Raw genomic sequence first — 15,000 nt, forward strand, 5'->3', positions numbered from 1 at the left:
CCCGCCCCCTGCTCTCTCCGCTGCCCCTGACGCTGGAGCACAGAGATGTCTGCGTAGGTTACATCCTCCGCCTCTGTGGTGTCTGTGAAGAGGAGAGCGGGACGAGTGGAGACGGAGAGAAAATGAGGAAAAGAGAGAAAAGAACGCCAAACAATGGTGAGACCCAAACAGAATGACTGTTAGTGTTGAAGTATCGCCTTCCAGAATGACCTCCTAAACACCGGTCGGCGTTCCGCTACATTCCAGTGTTCGACTGTAAGGTTAGTGCGACATTATACTGTACATTATACTGTACATTATACTGTACATTATACTGTACATTATACTGGACATTATACTGTACATTATGCTGTACATTATACTGTACATTATGCTGTACATTATACTGTAGATTATACTGTACATTATACTGTAGATTATACAGCACATTATACTGTACATTATACTGTACATTATACTGTAGATTATACTGTACATTATGCTGTACATTATACTGTACATTATGCTGTACATTATACTGTACATTATACAGTACATTATACTGTACATTATGCTGTACATTATACTGTACATTATACTGTACGTTATACAGTACATTACACTGGACATTACACTGGACATTATACTGTACTTTAAACTGTACATTATAGAGTACATTATACTGTACATTATACTGTACATTATACAGTACATTATACTGGACATTATACTGTACATTATACAGCACATTATACTGGACATTATACTGGACATTATACTGGACATTATACTGTACATTGTACTGTACATTATGTACATTACACTGTACATTACACTGTACATCACACTGTACATTATGTACATTATACTGTACATTATACAGTACATTGTACAGCACATTATAATGTACATTATACAGTACATTATACTGTACTTTAAACTGTACATTATACTGTACATTATACTGTACATTATACAGTACATTATACGGCACATTATGCTGTACATTATACTGTACTTTAAACTGTACATTATACTGTACTTTATACTGTACATTATACTGTACATTATCCTGTACATTATCCTGTACTTTATATTGTAAATTATACTGTACATTATACTGTTCTTTATACTGTACATTATACTTTACATTATACTGTACATTATACTGTACATTGTTCAGGACGCAGCAAAGGGTATTCATACCTTTTGAGGTTTTGTGCTTTTTTGCGCAGTAGACTCCCAATACTACTATCAGGAGCAGTGCTATCGCTGACAGGGAACCAGCTATTATAGGGACGAGCTCTGTGACAAAGAAAAGTATGGCATAGTGGACATTGATATGAACAATTTTCATGAATAAATATGTATATATATATCGATAATATGAACATATATATATATATATATATATATATATATATATATATATATATATATATATAAACCCAGTCTCACGGAAATACGTGACAATGTCATGTCATTTAATCTATTCATTCGTGATTTGGGACATGTAATTTCAATTTATTTTTTTTACTTTCACCTTTTGATTCTGAGAAATTGTGACAATTCACGGATATGTTTAATGCAGGTGCACTACACTGTAGGCAAACCGCGACGGAAAAAAAGGTAGCTGCCTCATCTCTTCTTTTTAGAATGAGTTTGATATTTGTGCTTTTGGCACGATTTTTTATTAATTACGTGACGCAGATCAAAAATGAATAGATTAACTGACTTGACGTGACAGTGTCACGTATTTCCGTGAGACTGGGTTTATATAGCATCATTATCTTCATTATCTTAATGTCTCATTAATTATGGTGGTTGTTCAATTCCATGAAATGATTGATTGCAGCTATTTATTTATATGTTTGTGTATGCCTTTTTATCTTATGTCTATGGGCTAGTCTGCTTACCCATTATATTGAAGTTGAAGGATGCCACAGCTGTCTCAGTGCATAAGGTATTGTTGTCTCTGTGCACCCACTGTCGTATATGTGTTCCATTAGATGTGCAGTTTACATATATTAACCCTATGAGAGACGATGGTGACCGGTCATGTGATGAATCCACTACTGTGTCCAAGCCCCTTGCATTCAGTGCTCTTAATGTATTTTTCACTCGCTGGCAATCATTTATACGTATGCATACATACATACATACATACATACATACATACATACATACATACATACATACATACATACATACATACATACATACATACATACATACATACAAGCATGCCTGCTATGTTTCCCTTGAATGATTTTTTCAGCCTTGTATATATAAAGATATCTTTATATCCATATGCAGATATCTCTACACATGATGAGTATTATTGTATATATTTTATAGTTAACAGACCATTTTCCCGTCTGATTCATTTATGTCCATTTAATCTCCTTACCCGTTGTATTGACATCGTCTGTGGGTCCCACAGTGACCGCTGCCTCAGGGCATAAGGTATTGTTGTCTCCGTGCACCCACTGTGATATATGTGTTCCATTAGATGTGCAGTTCACATAAATGAACCCTATGAGAGACAATGGTGACCGGTCACGTGATGAATCAACTGCTACTGAATCCAAGCTCCACTCATTCATTTCCCTCGTTGTGTTTGTCACTCACCGTCACACACAGACAAGGTGATGTTAGCCGCGGCGTGGCTCACGTTGTTGCTGACCGAGCAGGTGACCAGTCCCGCCCAGCCCACCTCCAGAGTGACGTCACTAGCGTTACCGGGTCCGGAGTGGACACGCGTGTCGTTCAGCGGGAGTCCGTCTGGACTCCAGCTGTAGTGGAGTCCGTCCCCCCCGGCAGAGCAGGACACCCTCTGCTGTCCCCGGGACAGACACTGCCGGGACAGGAGGGGAGAGGAGGCCGGGGCTAAGGGAAACCGACCGAGGAGGTGAGTCTCACAGTTTGACTGAACGGAAACCTTCTGTTATTCACTCAAAGAAACTAAACTTACAATTATAATTAGAAGCATCCACCTCTTTAACCCCCCTGCTCCTACTCCCAGACTAAATAGTGTTTAATGTGCTTGACATATTTTATGACTACAGACACAAATTGGGCAGCAGCAGAATAAACAGCATTTGCATGAGCACTTCTAAAGTAAAGTAGAGCAACACGGCATTAATAATATACGGGCAGAGGGCCTGCCTTTTTATCTTAAAAGAGTACATGTAAAGAGTACATAGAAAGGGCCTTAAAAACATTCACAAAGTACAGTATATTTAAGCAATAGATCACGCCAGGCTGTGGTATGTGCTCATTATACCACTGTTAAGGGGCGTTGTCCGGCCCCGATGCGCAGCGGAGGGCCGGCGACCCCCTTCACAGTGGTATAATGAGCACATGCCACTGACTGAAGTAATCTATTGCTTTTATACAACGGTTACTGTTACGGCGAAACGAAAGTCATAGACACACTACATTTAAAAAGAAACCAAGAAAGTCAAAGTAGCCGTTTTATTAAAGAATACAAAAAAGTAGTCCCTCCTGGCTGCCGCTATGCATCGACGGTCGCTATGCAACTCACTTTAGCGTCCCTCCGAGAGAAGGCTCCGATAGAGCGGTTCGCCGGCAATTTATCCTATGGAGCAGTTCACTCGCCGTGTGCCTAAGCTTTCGTTAGTCTCTCCATCGCCTTGCTCACTCCTGGAGTGACCTAAATCCAGCGATCTGATTGGTTCCCAACTGTTGTATAATGAGCGTATACATAACTGCTATGACGCCCGATCATTTTGTGAAAGTTTGCATATCCCTCCACGCCTGGAAGTAGAAACAGTTACAAAGTAAAACATTTGTTGGATGATGGAGAGTGTGTAAATGTTGTTACTCCGGGAGTGAGCAAGGCGATGGAGGGACTAACGAAAGCTTCGGCACACGGCGAGTGAACTGCTCCATAGGATAAATTATCGGCGAACCGCTCTATCGGAGCCTTCTCTCGGAGGGACGCTAAAGTGTGTTGCATAGCGACCGTCGATGCATAGCGGCAGCCAGGAGGGACTACTTTTTTGTATTCTTTAATTAAACGGCTATTTTGACTTTCTTGGTTTCTTTTTAAATGAAGTGTGTCTATGACTTTCGTTTCGCCATAATAGTAACCTTATATTATTATATACAATATATTTAAGCAATAGATCACGCCAGTCAGTGGCATGTGCTCATTATACCACTGTGAAGGGGGTCGCCGGCCCTCCACTGCGCGTCGGGGCCGGACAACGCCCCTTAACAGTGGTATAATGAGCACATACCAAAGCCTGGCGTGATCTATTGCTTAAATATATTGTGGCAGACGCCAGGGAGGAGTGAGGGGAGTGGTAGGCCTGGAAACCAGCTGGCTCCCCCCCAGGCCATATATGGAATTCCTCCAGGTAACGAGGCAGGCCTGAAGGGCATTAAGCTGGAGTGCGTGAAGTTAAAAGGGAGAACAGGCTACCACAAGCCAGAGTTGGGGCTAGCAAGAGACAGAGAGGACTGGATCATAAATGTTCCCACCCTGGGTGTGTTTACGAGGTGAATAAACCATCCTAAGTTAAACCTGCTTTATGTGTTGTGTCGTTTTTATCTGCCCAACTTGGTGGCGTGGAATCCCCACACCCACAGGCCTGCTACAATATATATATATATATATATATATATATATATATATATATGTATGTGTATATGTAAGGGATAATGCCCGACGAGGTGTCCATTATCAGGAATTAATGGACGACGTGGAGGCGTGAACCGTCCGACGCGAAGCGGAGGACGGTTGCCTCCGCGAAGTCCATTAATTCCTGATAATGGACACCTCGAAGGGCATTATCCCGCTTATACCACGGTCACTTACCAACGGTGACCAAATTAAGACCATTAATTTATATTTTCATGCGTTTTACAATCCGAATATAAACTTTTCCACAAAACATACATTTGTTTGCCTTGTTACGCCTGAGGGTCTGACTAATACCCGGAACCACCATTACACGCCCGTTGGGTTCTCATGCAACGGAAACGTTGTTCACTCCTCCAGTAATTACGACGGACCATAGCTACGACTTTAGAACGGGAGGTAGCGGGAGGTATTATAGTCCGCTCAGCTTTGTTTTGTTTCCCGTTGCTATGGTTACTACTATTTTAGAGACGATATGCCAGCTGGCGCATTAATTGAGAACGGTAAACAGACAATTTGACGGAACTACTTGTCCAGGTGTCCGTATATCAGGAGTTAATGCACACCCTGCATCCAATCAGAATCGAGTATTCCCGCAGACCGTGTATAATATATATATATATATATATATATATATATATATATATATATATATATATATATATATATATATATATATATAATATTAACATGGAGCCTGAGAGCCAACAGTGTTTCTATAAGAGCTATGAAGTCAGAGGTTAATGTTTAAATGATCCTTTATGACCTTGATGAATCCTTAATGATGCTGAGAGGGAAACAGCAGCTAAACCCAGCTGTTTCCCTCTCATATGTAACCCTGGTTAAATAACTACTACTGAAATAGGACATAGTTACTCACCTTCAATGGTTAAATAACATTTCGTAAATGCTACTTGGTTTCCAGATGCATTATGTACTTCCATTGAGTATTCATCATTGTCTGTCCTGTCGATGTCCTTTATAGTAAATATTCCAGTACTGACATTAAATGAATATCGAATGTTTGTCTGATTGCGTTCTGATAAAATCGTGACATTGTTGTTCTTCAGTCTGAAGGTATCATTTTGTGAGGACTGAGTAGGCAGCACGAGCAGGACCTCCACGGTTCCTCCCAGAGAGCCAAAGCACTGGGTCGTGATGTGTGGCTGTGTGGCGTTGCAGAAGGTCTTCACACCTGGAGGTTTACAGAGGAGAATAAAACCATACCAGAGATATATCTTACTGAGATTCACAGCCCACCACTCACTATTACTGTGATAACTGTCTTATTGCTGTAATAGGGATGGACATTTTGAATACAATGGGTGTCATTGCAGAGAGGGACATTATACTCATATATGTTGAAGGTTGAAACATTTAATATTTCATTACATTTTGGATTTGATTTACATTATTTCCATATGATTGTCATGAAAATACCCTACTCTACCCTGAATGCACTCGATAATATGTGGTAATACTTTTGTGTTATGCAATAACAAAGGGGAATTCACATTGTGGGGAAGTCAAAAAGCAAAAGGCAGAGTAATGATTAATGATATTAAACAATAAATGGACTCAATTTATCCAGAATTAACATGGGATAAAAGATAAATTAACCCATTTTTAATTACTTTAACCTATTAAATGGTGAAAAGCAACCACTTATGTTTAAACCTACAACTTAAAACTATAACTGACTAAATGAGATAAAATGCATAAATATTTAAAACAGTTGTAATTCCATAAAAGTCTCACCATCCGTCACACCAATTAGTAACAGCAGCACAGCCCCAATGTTGAGCATCTCGACCTCAGTGTTGTCTCAGTGGAGTCCAGGACTTTAGCCTGTTCACAGGAACACACACCCCAGCCTATATGAGCGATACATGTCATCGCTAAAGTGGAAGTTGTGCAACCGCTGAGCAAACTTTATATTCACCGCAACCGAACTAACAGGGCCAATACCTTATAAGGAAGAAAACGATAAACAGTACTGGGAGACTGGGCATCTTCAAAGATCCCATAATAATCTCATAATCCCTAAAATCAATAATTATTAATAGAAAGAAATTAGGAAATCAATCATGAATTCATGTTAAAATTCTCCCAATAAACACGACTGAGTTGGTGAAATGATTCAATTTGTTCTCAGTAATGAGATGAATGGGGTGGAACAAAAGCTAAATTGAAGTCTACCGTTATAACAGCTTTGGTAAGACAGTGAGGACGAGGGGGGCAGGGTGTTGGAGTCCCAGCCCAAAGGTTCAGGGTCCAAACACCACTGCAAGAAGCCCTACCTCCCAACTTATTAATATGACTCGGGAAAAAGAATCAGACTAAGTCACTTTAGAGGACAGTGTTTCCTCAATGACTGAACTGAAGGCTAAACCTTGATGTGTCTGTTGTACTGTCAATCTGAAGCAATCTGTTTCATTCTTTGCTGGTGGACCCTTCCTCGTAAGTCTAGTTGTTAGGGTTTGTGTTATCAGGGCAATCTGAGCCATAAGGGGGAAGTTAGAGACGGCAGAGAAGCACAAACAGCTCGATTGTTTGCCACATGACAACTCATTGGTTCCCATGAAACGGCCTTGACTCAATGAGCAGCGGTGTCAGCCCTTGAACCCTTTGAGTCAAAAATAATGAGGACGTTTCTATTCTCTTTTGGGTCAAGAAGGTACATTATCGAGTCGACAAGATTGTCTCTTTTCTTTAACATTTTGGAACATTTCCTGGAGAAGCTATGTTGTCCTATGTTGTAACATAAGTCTTGTTCCCACACCATAAGTCATTCAATTTATATTTTATATTGTCCCCTATTTAAAATCAATGGTTATCATTTCTTATGATTCATGATTTTTTATTTTACTTGGAAAATTAATCTGGTCTAGAATAACTACAATTTGGACAAAAATGCATTGACGGAGGTTAGCCTCTATGGGGCAGTATTGCATTGTAAATGTATCATGGTTCCATTTGTTTGCAATCTATTAACTATTACACTAGAGCATTATCTAGAAAGATAAATATAAATTGTTGACTATGAAGACTCAAACCTAAAATCTATTTTTTTGTTGTTAAATTTTCTCCTCGGTATGGTAAGATGTCAGCTGTAATTTGAAACAGTAAAACAAGGGTAAAATTAATAAGATTGCCATTCAATTGGGTGTGTGTGTGTGTGTGTGTGTGTGTGTGTGTGTGTGTGTGTGTGTGTGTGCGTGTGTGTGTGTGTGTGTGTGTGTGTGTGTGTGTGTGTGTGTGTGTGTGTGTGTGTGTGTGTGTGTGTGTGAGATTTGATGAATGACGGAAACTACACGGTGTAAACTACATGTGAACGGCTGAATAAACATTCTGATTTTCAAAGGAGTTCAACAAAGTGGCAGATGCAGAGAAGTGTCCCTGGCGAGTCAAAGGTCAGTGGGCTGATGGCCCTCTGGCTAAAGCGCTGTCCGCGTCCTTCTGGGGGTTGACAGCCCTCAGGGCCTCGTCCTCCGGGGCTGAGCGTACACACACTCGCCCACATTGGTCTCCAGCGTCCGCCTCCCCCTCCCCCTACCCTCACGGTCGCCCCGGAGACGAAATTAAGAAATAATTTATGAATTCATGTTAAAATACTCAAATTAATTATCCCATTACTCCCTGGGCCGCAGCAGCTGATAGTGATTATATTGATTGTCAATCAATTTCACCAACTGCATTCTACCTGCCCGCCTGCATTGTCCCTCCTCAGCCCATAGGGGGAGCTGAGCTTCTCCTCGGCCTCCACAATATATTCATACTTATATAATATGTGTTAATATCATTGATCTGTGCCATACTATTCTTTGTCACGGAGCTCGTCTCTATAATAGCTGGTTCCCTGTCAGCGATGGCACTGCTCCTGATAGTAGCATTGGGAGTGCGCAACAAAACACAAAACCTCAAAAGGTATGAATCCCCTTTGCTGCGTCCTGAACAATGCACAGTATAATGTACAGTATAATGTACAGTATAATGTGCTGTATAATCTACAGTATAATGTACAGTATAATGTACAGTATAATGTACAGTATAATGTGCTGTATAATCTACAGTATAATGTACAGTATAATGTACTGTATAATGTTCAGCATAATCTACAGTATACAGTATAATGTCGCACTAACATTTCGGTCGAACACCGGAATGTAGCGGAACGCCGACCGGTGTTTAGGAGGTCATTCTGGAAGGCGATACTTCAACACTAACAGTCATTCTGTTTGGGTCTCACCATTGTTTGGCGTTCTGTTCTCTCATTTCCTCATTTGCTCTCCGTCTCCACTCGTCCCGCTCTCCTCTCCCCAGACACCACAGAGGCGGAGGATGTAACCTACGCAGACATCTCTGTGCTCCAGCGTCAGGGTCAGCGGAGAGAGCAGGGGGCGGGGGAGGGGGAGGTGGAGTACGGGCAGGTCAAGGTGGCTCCAGGCCCCAGGCGGACGCTGGAGACCAATGTGGACGAGTGTGTGTACGCTCAGCCCCGGAGGACGAGGCCCTGAGAGCTGTGAACACCCAGAAGGACAGCGCGTTAGTCAGAGGGCCCGCCGCCCACTGACCTTTGACCTGCCAGGGGCACTTCTGATAATGGCAAGATCATTTTTTATTTTCAATTAACTTTTTCCTCTCTTGTTGTTGTCCATGGTGGTCTCTATTACGGAGAAGTAGCATGTTATACTGTTCTGCATTTTAACTTTTGGATTACTATACCTAGTATGGGTATTATACTATTCTGCATGTTTAACTATTCTATTATCATACCTCTTATGTATATTATACTATTCTGCTTAGCTATGCTCTTTATTTTGCATGTGAGCCTAATTAAGATATTAAATAACCAGCTATCTATCAGCTGCTTCTCAAAATATAATATAGTCAGATAATTATTTGATTGTAATTAAAACATTTAAATAAAACAAATGATCACCTACTGACCATGAAATCTGGGGACCTGTAAAATTAAGCATTACTTTACTTGATATCTGGGTAGGGCAAGTACCAGTATTGAGCTACATGTTTTACTCCAGATGCAGTTACTGTGTTTAGCCGCAGGGGGGCAGTATTGCCTGATTATGTAGACCTTAATCAGGGCCAGCAACCTTATAGGCAGGGGCAGGGCCATCCAGTTCTTTTTATACTTGTATAGTCTTATTTTTTATTTTCTGTATTTTATCACTCGATTATTTACCCAGTTTACTTTTGTGATTGTCAGCAATACGCAAAGCAAATTATTGTGGCGACTCCTACGGGGGTCGCGCCGGGGATTCTGGGGATCCGATATGCCGGTTGGGAAAAAGGGTTTTTATTGCCTTTTTGTGTTGGGGTTAACGGGTTTGGGGTGTGTGCTCGGTAAAATGTAGTTGTGTGTTGTGGAGTGTTGCTTGTTGTGTGTAGTGTTGCCGCCACCGTTACCGAGAGTTGCATGTCTGTTAGTTGGGTGTGCTGTGCGCTGTGTGTTGTATGTCGTGTTAAATAAACTCTCGGAGTCGTGCGGTTTTAGTGGCCACGAGAGTTGCGTAACCGCTTGACCTGGGCTCGTCTCGTCCTTCCCGCGCTGCTCGCCACATTATGATAAATAAAAGAGAAAATAAACACAAATATATTCTATAAACATAAATAAATTATACCATAGCCTACCAATTTTTAGAACTAGTATTTAAGGATCAATCATTCAACATGACTAATTGTAAAGAACCACAAAAGTCCACATTGATACATTTTTCAGACACAATCTAAACAAGTTTAATTGAAACAAAACAACAGCATTACTTTAAGTGCACAACAGAACATATATTAGATAACGTACACAACGTAACGTAGGCTACATAAGGTAACGAACATTCAATAATGTAAACGATGTAACGAGCATTAAATAACGTACACAACGTAACGAACAACAAATAACGTACACAACGTAACATTCACAACGTAATGTACATAACGTAACGTCAGCCTACACAACGTAATGTTGCATCCAGATTTTCACGTTTGCGTATCGCAATGAATTCCATGAAAACAGAACTTGAACTTGTGAGATCAGGATAGTCTCAGAGATCTACAGTTGTACTTTTTTTTTTTTGAATTGTATTAATATTCAAAAAACCATTAATTCCAGACACCTTCTCTCCTTCCGTCCCTGTCGTTGCGTGGAGTAGCGGCACTGAAATGACCCTTGATTCAGTGTTGATTATCTGACTTTATAACCTGACCACGTTTAATGTCCCGTTTAGTCAAACTACTGAGCTCAAGATCACTAGCAAGCTGTTGGAAACTAGATAGAAACAAAAATAAGAAGATTTAAATTATAAAATGAAAAATGGCCCTATTTCTAATGTTTATTATGATTTTTGTTTTTTTGAAAAAGTCCCGATATTGGTTCAAACCAAATCCTGGGACGATACCAAAATACTTTACACAAACAAAATAACCACCATCCATATCATATAGATGGTCTGTATCCTCCGCCATGTCCCTCCCAGGCTGCCATACAACCGACACACAAACACAAACATCCCTTTAGCGTGGAACACACCGGCCCAACCGTTGGCCATCTGAAACCTTTGAGGAGACTCGGACGAGTCCGGGACCAGGTTCAGCTGCGTTGGAAGCTTCTGGAACCGCCCGGACGGTGTCTGGTCCGATTCAACATGCCAAGTCTGAGAGCGTTGGCGGTCTGAGGGTGGGAGCCGTTGGTTACTCCTGATTGGTCAGCGAATCAGCGCCGTGTGTTTGAGGGACGGACTAGCGCCACCCGATGTTAAGGAGACTTATTGCATCTCACGCGTGGGGGCGGTGTGAGGGCCCCTCTAGCGTGGGGGCGGTGTGAGGGCCCCTCTAGTGTGGGGGCGGTGTGAGGGCCCCTCTAGTGTGGGGGTGGTGTGAGGGCCCCTCTGGGGTGGGGGCGGTGTGAGGGCCCCTCCAGCGTGGGGGCGGTTTGAGGGCCCCTCTGGGGTGGGGGCGGGGTGAGGGCCCCTCTAGCGGGGGGGCGGTGTGAGGGCCCCTCTAGCGTGGGGGTGGTGTGAGGGCCCCTCCAGCGTGGGGGCGGTGTGAGGGCCCCTCTAGCGTGGGGGCGGTGTGAGGGCCCCTCTAGCGTGGGGGGTGGTGTGAGGGCCCCTCCAGCGTGGGGGCGGTGTGAGGGCCCCTCCAGCGTGGGGGCGGTGTGAGGGCCCCTCCAGCGCGGGGGCGGGGTGAGGGCCCCTCTAGCGTGGGGGCGGTGTGAGGACCCCTCTAGCGTGGGGGCGGGGTGAGGGCCCCTCTAGCGTGGGGGCGGGGTGAGGGCCCCTCTAGCGTGGGGGCGGTGTGAGGGCCCCTCCAGTGTGGGGGCGGTGTGAGGGCCCCTCTAGCGTGGGGGTGGTGTGAGGGCCCCTCCCGCGTGGGGGCGGGTTGAGGGCCCCTCCAGCCGTGGGGGCGGTGTGAGGGCCCCTCTAGTGTGGGGGCGGTGTGAGGGCCCCTCTAGTGTGGGGGCGGTGTGAGGGCCCCTCTAGCGTGGGGGTGGTGTGAGGGCCCCTCTAGCGTGGGGGCGGTGTGAGGGCCCCTCCAGCCGTGGGGGCGGTGTGAGGGCCCCTCTAGCGTGGGGGCGGTGTGAGGGCCCCTCCGGCCGTGGGGGCGGTGTGAGGGCCCCTCTAGGGTGGGGGCGGGGTGAGGGCCCCTCCGGGGTGGGGGCGGGGTGAGGGCCCCTACAGCGTGGGCCGCCCGCCCGTTCTCATATCCTATCGGACATCATGCGGGTGGTGAGGCTCCTGAAGAAGGACTTGGTCCTGGCCATCTTCAGGGTCTCCTTCCTGTCCTTGGTGCGTCTGCGCGGCACGCCGTCCCAGGGGTCCTCCTCCCCGTCCCCGAACCAGGGCCCCCAGGCCCCCCCGTTCAGGTCCGGGTGGCCCCGGGGGTCCTCGGGGGGGTAGCGCACCGGCACGGCGGTGCGGTTGTAGAAGGCCAGCCGGGCCAGCAGCAGCTTGACCACGTCGGGGCGCCGCTCCGCCTGGTCGAAGCGCTCGTAGGGGTCCCCGGACACGTTGAACAGCCACACCGCCTTCCCGGGCTGCAGGTGGCGCTCCAGCCCCCACCAGCCGCCGGGGGAGCCGGGCAGCACGGGCGGCGGCGTCCAGTCCCCGTAGCCGGGGTCCCCGGTGAGCAGCTTCCAGTCCCCGGCGCGTATGGACGCCTGGACCGCCGTGTCCCAGATGCCGAAGCCCCCCCGCAGCGAGCCCCCCCGCGCGGGGTTGTACAGCGGGTCGATGTTGTGCAGGATCTCCCGGCGCGGCGACTCCCGGCCCTCGCTGATGGCCGGCCACACGTCGAAGCCGTCCAGCCCCTCGGCGGCCGAGGCGTTGCCCCCGGCCAGCCCCACCAGCGTGGGGTACCAGTCGGTGATGTGCACCAGGGCCCTGCTCACCCTCCTCCTGCGCCGCAGCAGGGGGCTGTGGACGAAGCCCAGCCCCCGGACCCCGCCCTCCCAGTAGGTGCCCTTGCGGCCCCTCAGCGGCCAGTTGCTGCCCCCCGACAGCGGCTGGCCCCCGTTGTCCGTGGAGAAGACCACCACGCTGTTCTGGTAGAAGCCGTACTTGCGGAGGGCGTAGGTGACGTTGCGCACCGCCTCGTCCACCGCCGACACCATGCCGGCGTACTTGCGGCGCGGCACGTTGCCCATGTCCCGGTACGGGTAGACGTAGCGCCGGGGGCACTGCAGGGGCGTGTGCACCGCCTGGAAGGACAGGTAGATGAAGAGGGGCGGGCCCAGCGGGTCGTGCGCGGCCAGGATCCGGCGGACCCTCTGGGTGTACAGGTGGGTGGAGTACTTGCCGCCCTGGTCCCAGGCCACCGTCTCGCCCTCGTGGAGGTCGTAGCCGCACAGGCCCGGCCCGTCGCACGAGTTGTAGGTGTAGTAGTTGACGCTGCCCGTCAGCGAGCCGAGGTAGGAGTGGAAGCCGCGGCGGGTGGGCAGGCACTCCTTCTTGTAGAAGCCCAGGTGCCACTTGCCCACCATGTGGGTGGAGTAGCCCAGCCCCTGCAGCCGCTGGGGCAGGGTGACCTGGTCCAGGGGCAGGCAGCTGGGCTGGCGCGGCCGGATGATGGAGTGCTGCAGGCCCGTGTGGATCTGGTACCTAGGAGGGGGAGGGTTAACACCGGTCCCAGAGATCGCTGGGCAGGCAGCGGCGGGCCGAGGTGACTCCCGATCACTCACTTACAGACTAGACGAGGTTTTAGAGCAGTGAGTGAGGTTGAAAGATGTGTACCGTAGTCTTCATTGCTTTGGTGTTACCACTGGTCGTTTAATTATTAGTTTAAAAGTATAAAAGTATGAGTATAATATACATACATACAGTGGTGGGCATGAGTTTAGGCACCCATGCTAAAGTTGACTAAAAAGAGGAATAAAAAAAATCTTCTTTTGGAAATTTTACAATGAATAATGTATCGTGAATAAATAAATGTTCTCCATAAAATACAGGGTGAATAAGTATAGACACCCCTATGTTAAATTCCCATAGAGGCAGGCAGATTCTCATGGATCCAGGATGCTATGCATCTTGATGAAGTCACCTCGGCCTTTGGAATTAAAATAGCCCATCACCACATACCCTTCACCAAACCTAGAGATTGGCATGGTTCTTTTCTGACCCTAACCCTAAGCCTAATAGCTGTTAGTTAGCCTAATGAATTCTCAATGCAAATCAAACCAGCTAATAGGCTACCACCTATTAGCTGGCTTGTTTAATTAAAGCATTAAGATCAATTTCCTCTTTTTGTATTCATCTTATTAGTCAACTTTAGCATGGGTGCCTAAACTTATGCCTACCACGGTATATTTTTGAAAGGCGGTTTCCACTGTTTTAAAGTTAGAGACAAATAATGATCAGAGTCAGGATAGCAGATACGTGCAAAGAAAATGAAAAGAGGAAAGTCAAAGTTCCTGACTGCTGTTCTACCTGCCGGTGAGCAGCTGGCTGCGGGACGGGGTGCAGATAGGCTGGATGTAGTACTGTTCAAGCCTCACTCCGTCCGCCGCCAGCTTGTCCAGTGTGGGGGTCTTGATGTCAGAGTTGTGATAGCCGATGTCGTTGAACCCCTGGTCGTCCGTCATGATGAAGATAATGTGCGGCGGACGCGCTGCGGGCAGTACGTTGGCCGGGTCGGGAGCGGACGGGCGCTCCACCTGGTTGGGGCTCATCCAGTCCCACGTCAGGTAACTGAGGCTCAGCAGACTCATCACGGAGAACCCGGTCAGCGACGTGGTCGTCATCGCTCGTCTGACCCACTAACCTTTCTCGGTACCTACCTTCCGAAAAGCGTTAACAAATCCTATTGAAATGGATAAATCTCTAACGCAAAGAATAAAC

The 15,000-nt window shown here is 46.3% G+C and overlaps 3 protein-coding genes across 3 annotated transcripts in view; 1 reads left to right on the top strand and 2 right to left on the bottom strand.

The window, feature by feature from the left end:
* LOC115552047 (uncharacterized) overlaps positions 1 to 6,552 on the bottom strand; it is an 8,615-nt gene extending 2,063 nt beyond the window's left edge. Inside the window, exons 1-6 of the mRNA XM_030367755.1 lie at positions 6,407 to 6,552; positions 5,529 to 5,843; positions 2,611 to 2,868; positions 2,390 to 2,515; positions 1,186 to 1,284; positions 6 to 82 (exon numbers count right to left, since the gene is read on the bottom strand). Of these exons, the coding sequence (XP_030223615.1) occupies positions 6 to 82; positions 1,186 to 1,284; positions 2,390 to 2,515; positions 2,611 to 2,868; positions 5,529 to 5,843; positions 6,407 to 6,455 (924 nt within the window). The 5' untranslated portion in view covers positions 6,456 to 6,552. The remainder of the gene's footprint in view (positions 1 to 5; positions 83 to 1,185; positions 1,285 to 2,389; positions 2,516 to 2,610; positions 2,869 to 5,528; positions 5,844 to 6,406) is intronic.
* Positions 6,553 to 9,942: 3,390 nt separating this feature from the next.
* LOC115552048 (spidroin-2-like) lies at positions 9,943 to 12,333 on the top strand. The gene is made up of 5 exons (XM_030367756.1): positions 9,943 to 9,948; positions 11,530 to 11,595; positions 11,698 to 11,820; positions 11,979 to 12,035; positions 12,148 to 12,333. The coding sequence occupies exons 1-5, from the start codon at positions 9,943 to 9,945 to the stop codon at positions 12,331 to 12,333; spliced, it is 438 nt and encodes a 145-aa protein (XP_030223616.1).
* arsia (arylsulfatase family, member Ia) overlaps positions 12,313 to 15,000 on the bottom strand; it is a 2,901-nt gene continuing 213 nt past the window's right edge. The window contains exons 1-2 of the mRNA XM_030367512.1: positions 14,590 to 15,000; positions 12,313 to 13,764 (exon numbers count right to left, since the gene is read on the bottom strand). The exon at positions 14,590 to 15,000 is cut by the window's right edge and continues 213 nt beyond it. Of these exons, the coding sequence (XP_030223372.1) occupies positions 12,366 to 13,764; positions 14,590 to 14,903 (1,713 nt within the window). The 5' untranslated portion in view covers positions 14,904 to 15,000 and the 3' untranslated portion in view covers positions 12,313 to 12,365. The remainder of the gene's footprint in view (positions 13,765 to 14,589) is intronic.

This window comes from Gadus morhua, chromosome 10 (genome assembly GCF_902167405.1).
Source record: "Gadus morhua chromosome 10, gadMor3.0, whole genome shotgun sequence".
Classification (NCBI taxonomy): Eukaryota; Metazoa; Chordata; class Actinopteri; order Gadiformes; family Gadidae; genus Gadus; species Gadus morhua.

Bases quoted from the DNA above. Each gene is read 5' to 3' on its own strand.
- LOC115552048 (XM_030367756.1), top strand. The intron at 11,596-11,697 runs GTTTGAGGGCCC...GGGCCCCTCCAG, and splicing joins GCCCCTCCAGCGTGGGGGCG to CGTGGGGGCGGTGTGAGGGC. The intron at 12,036-12,147 runs GTGGGGGCGGGT...GGGCCCCTCTAG, and splicing joins GGTGTGAGGGCCCCTCCCGC to CGTGGGGGTGGTGTGAGGGC.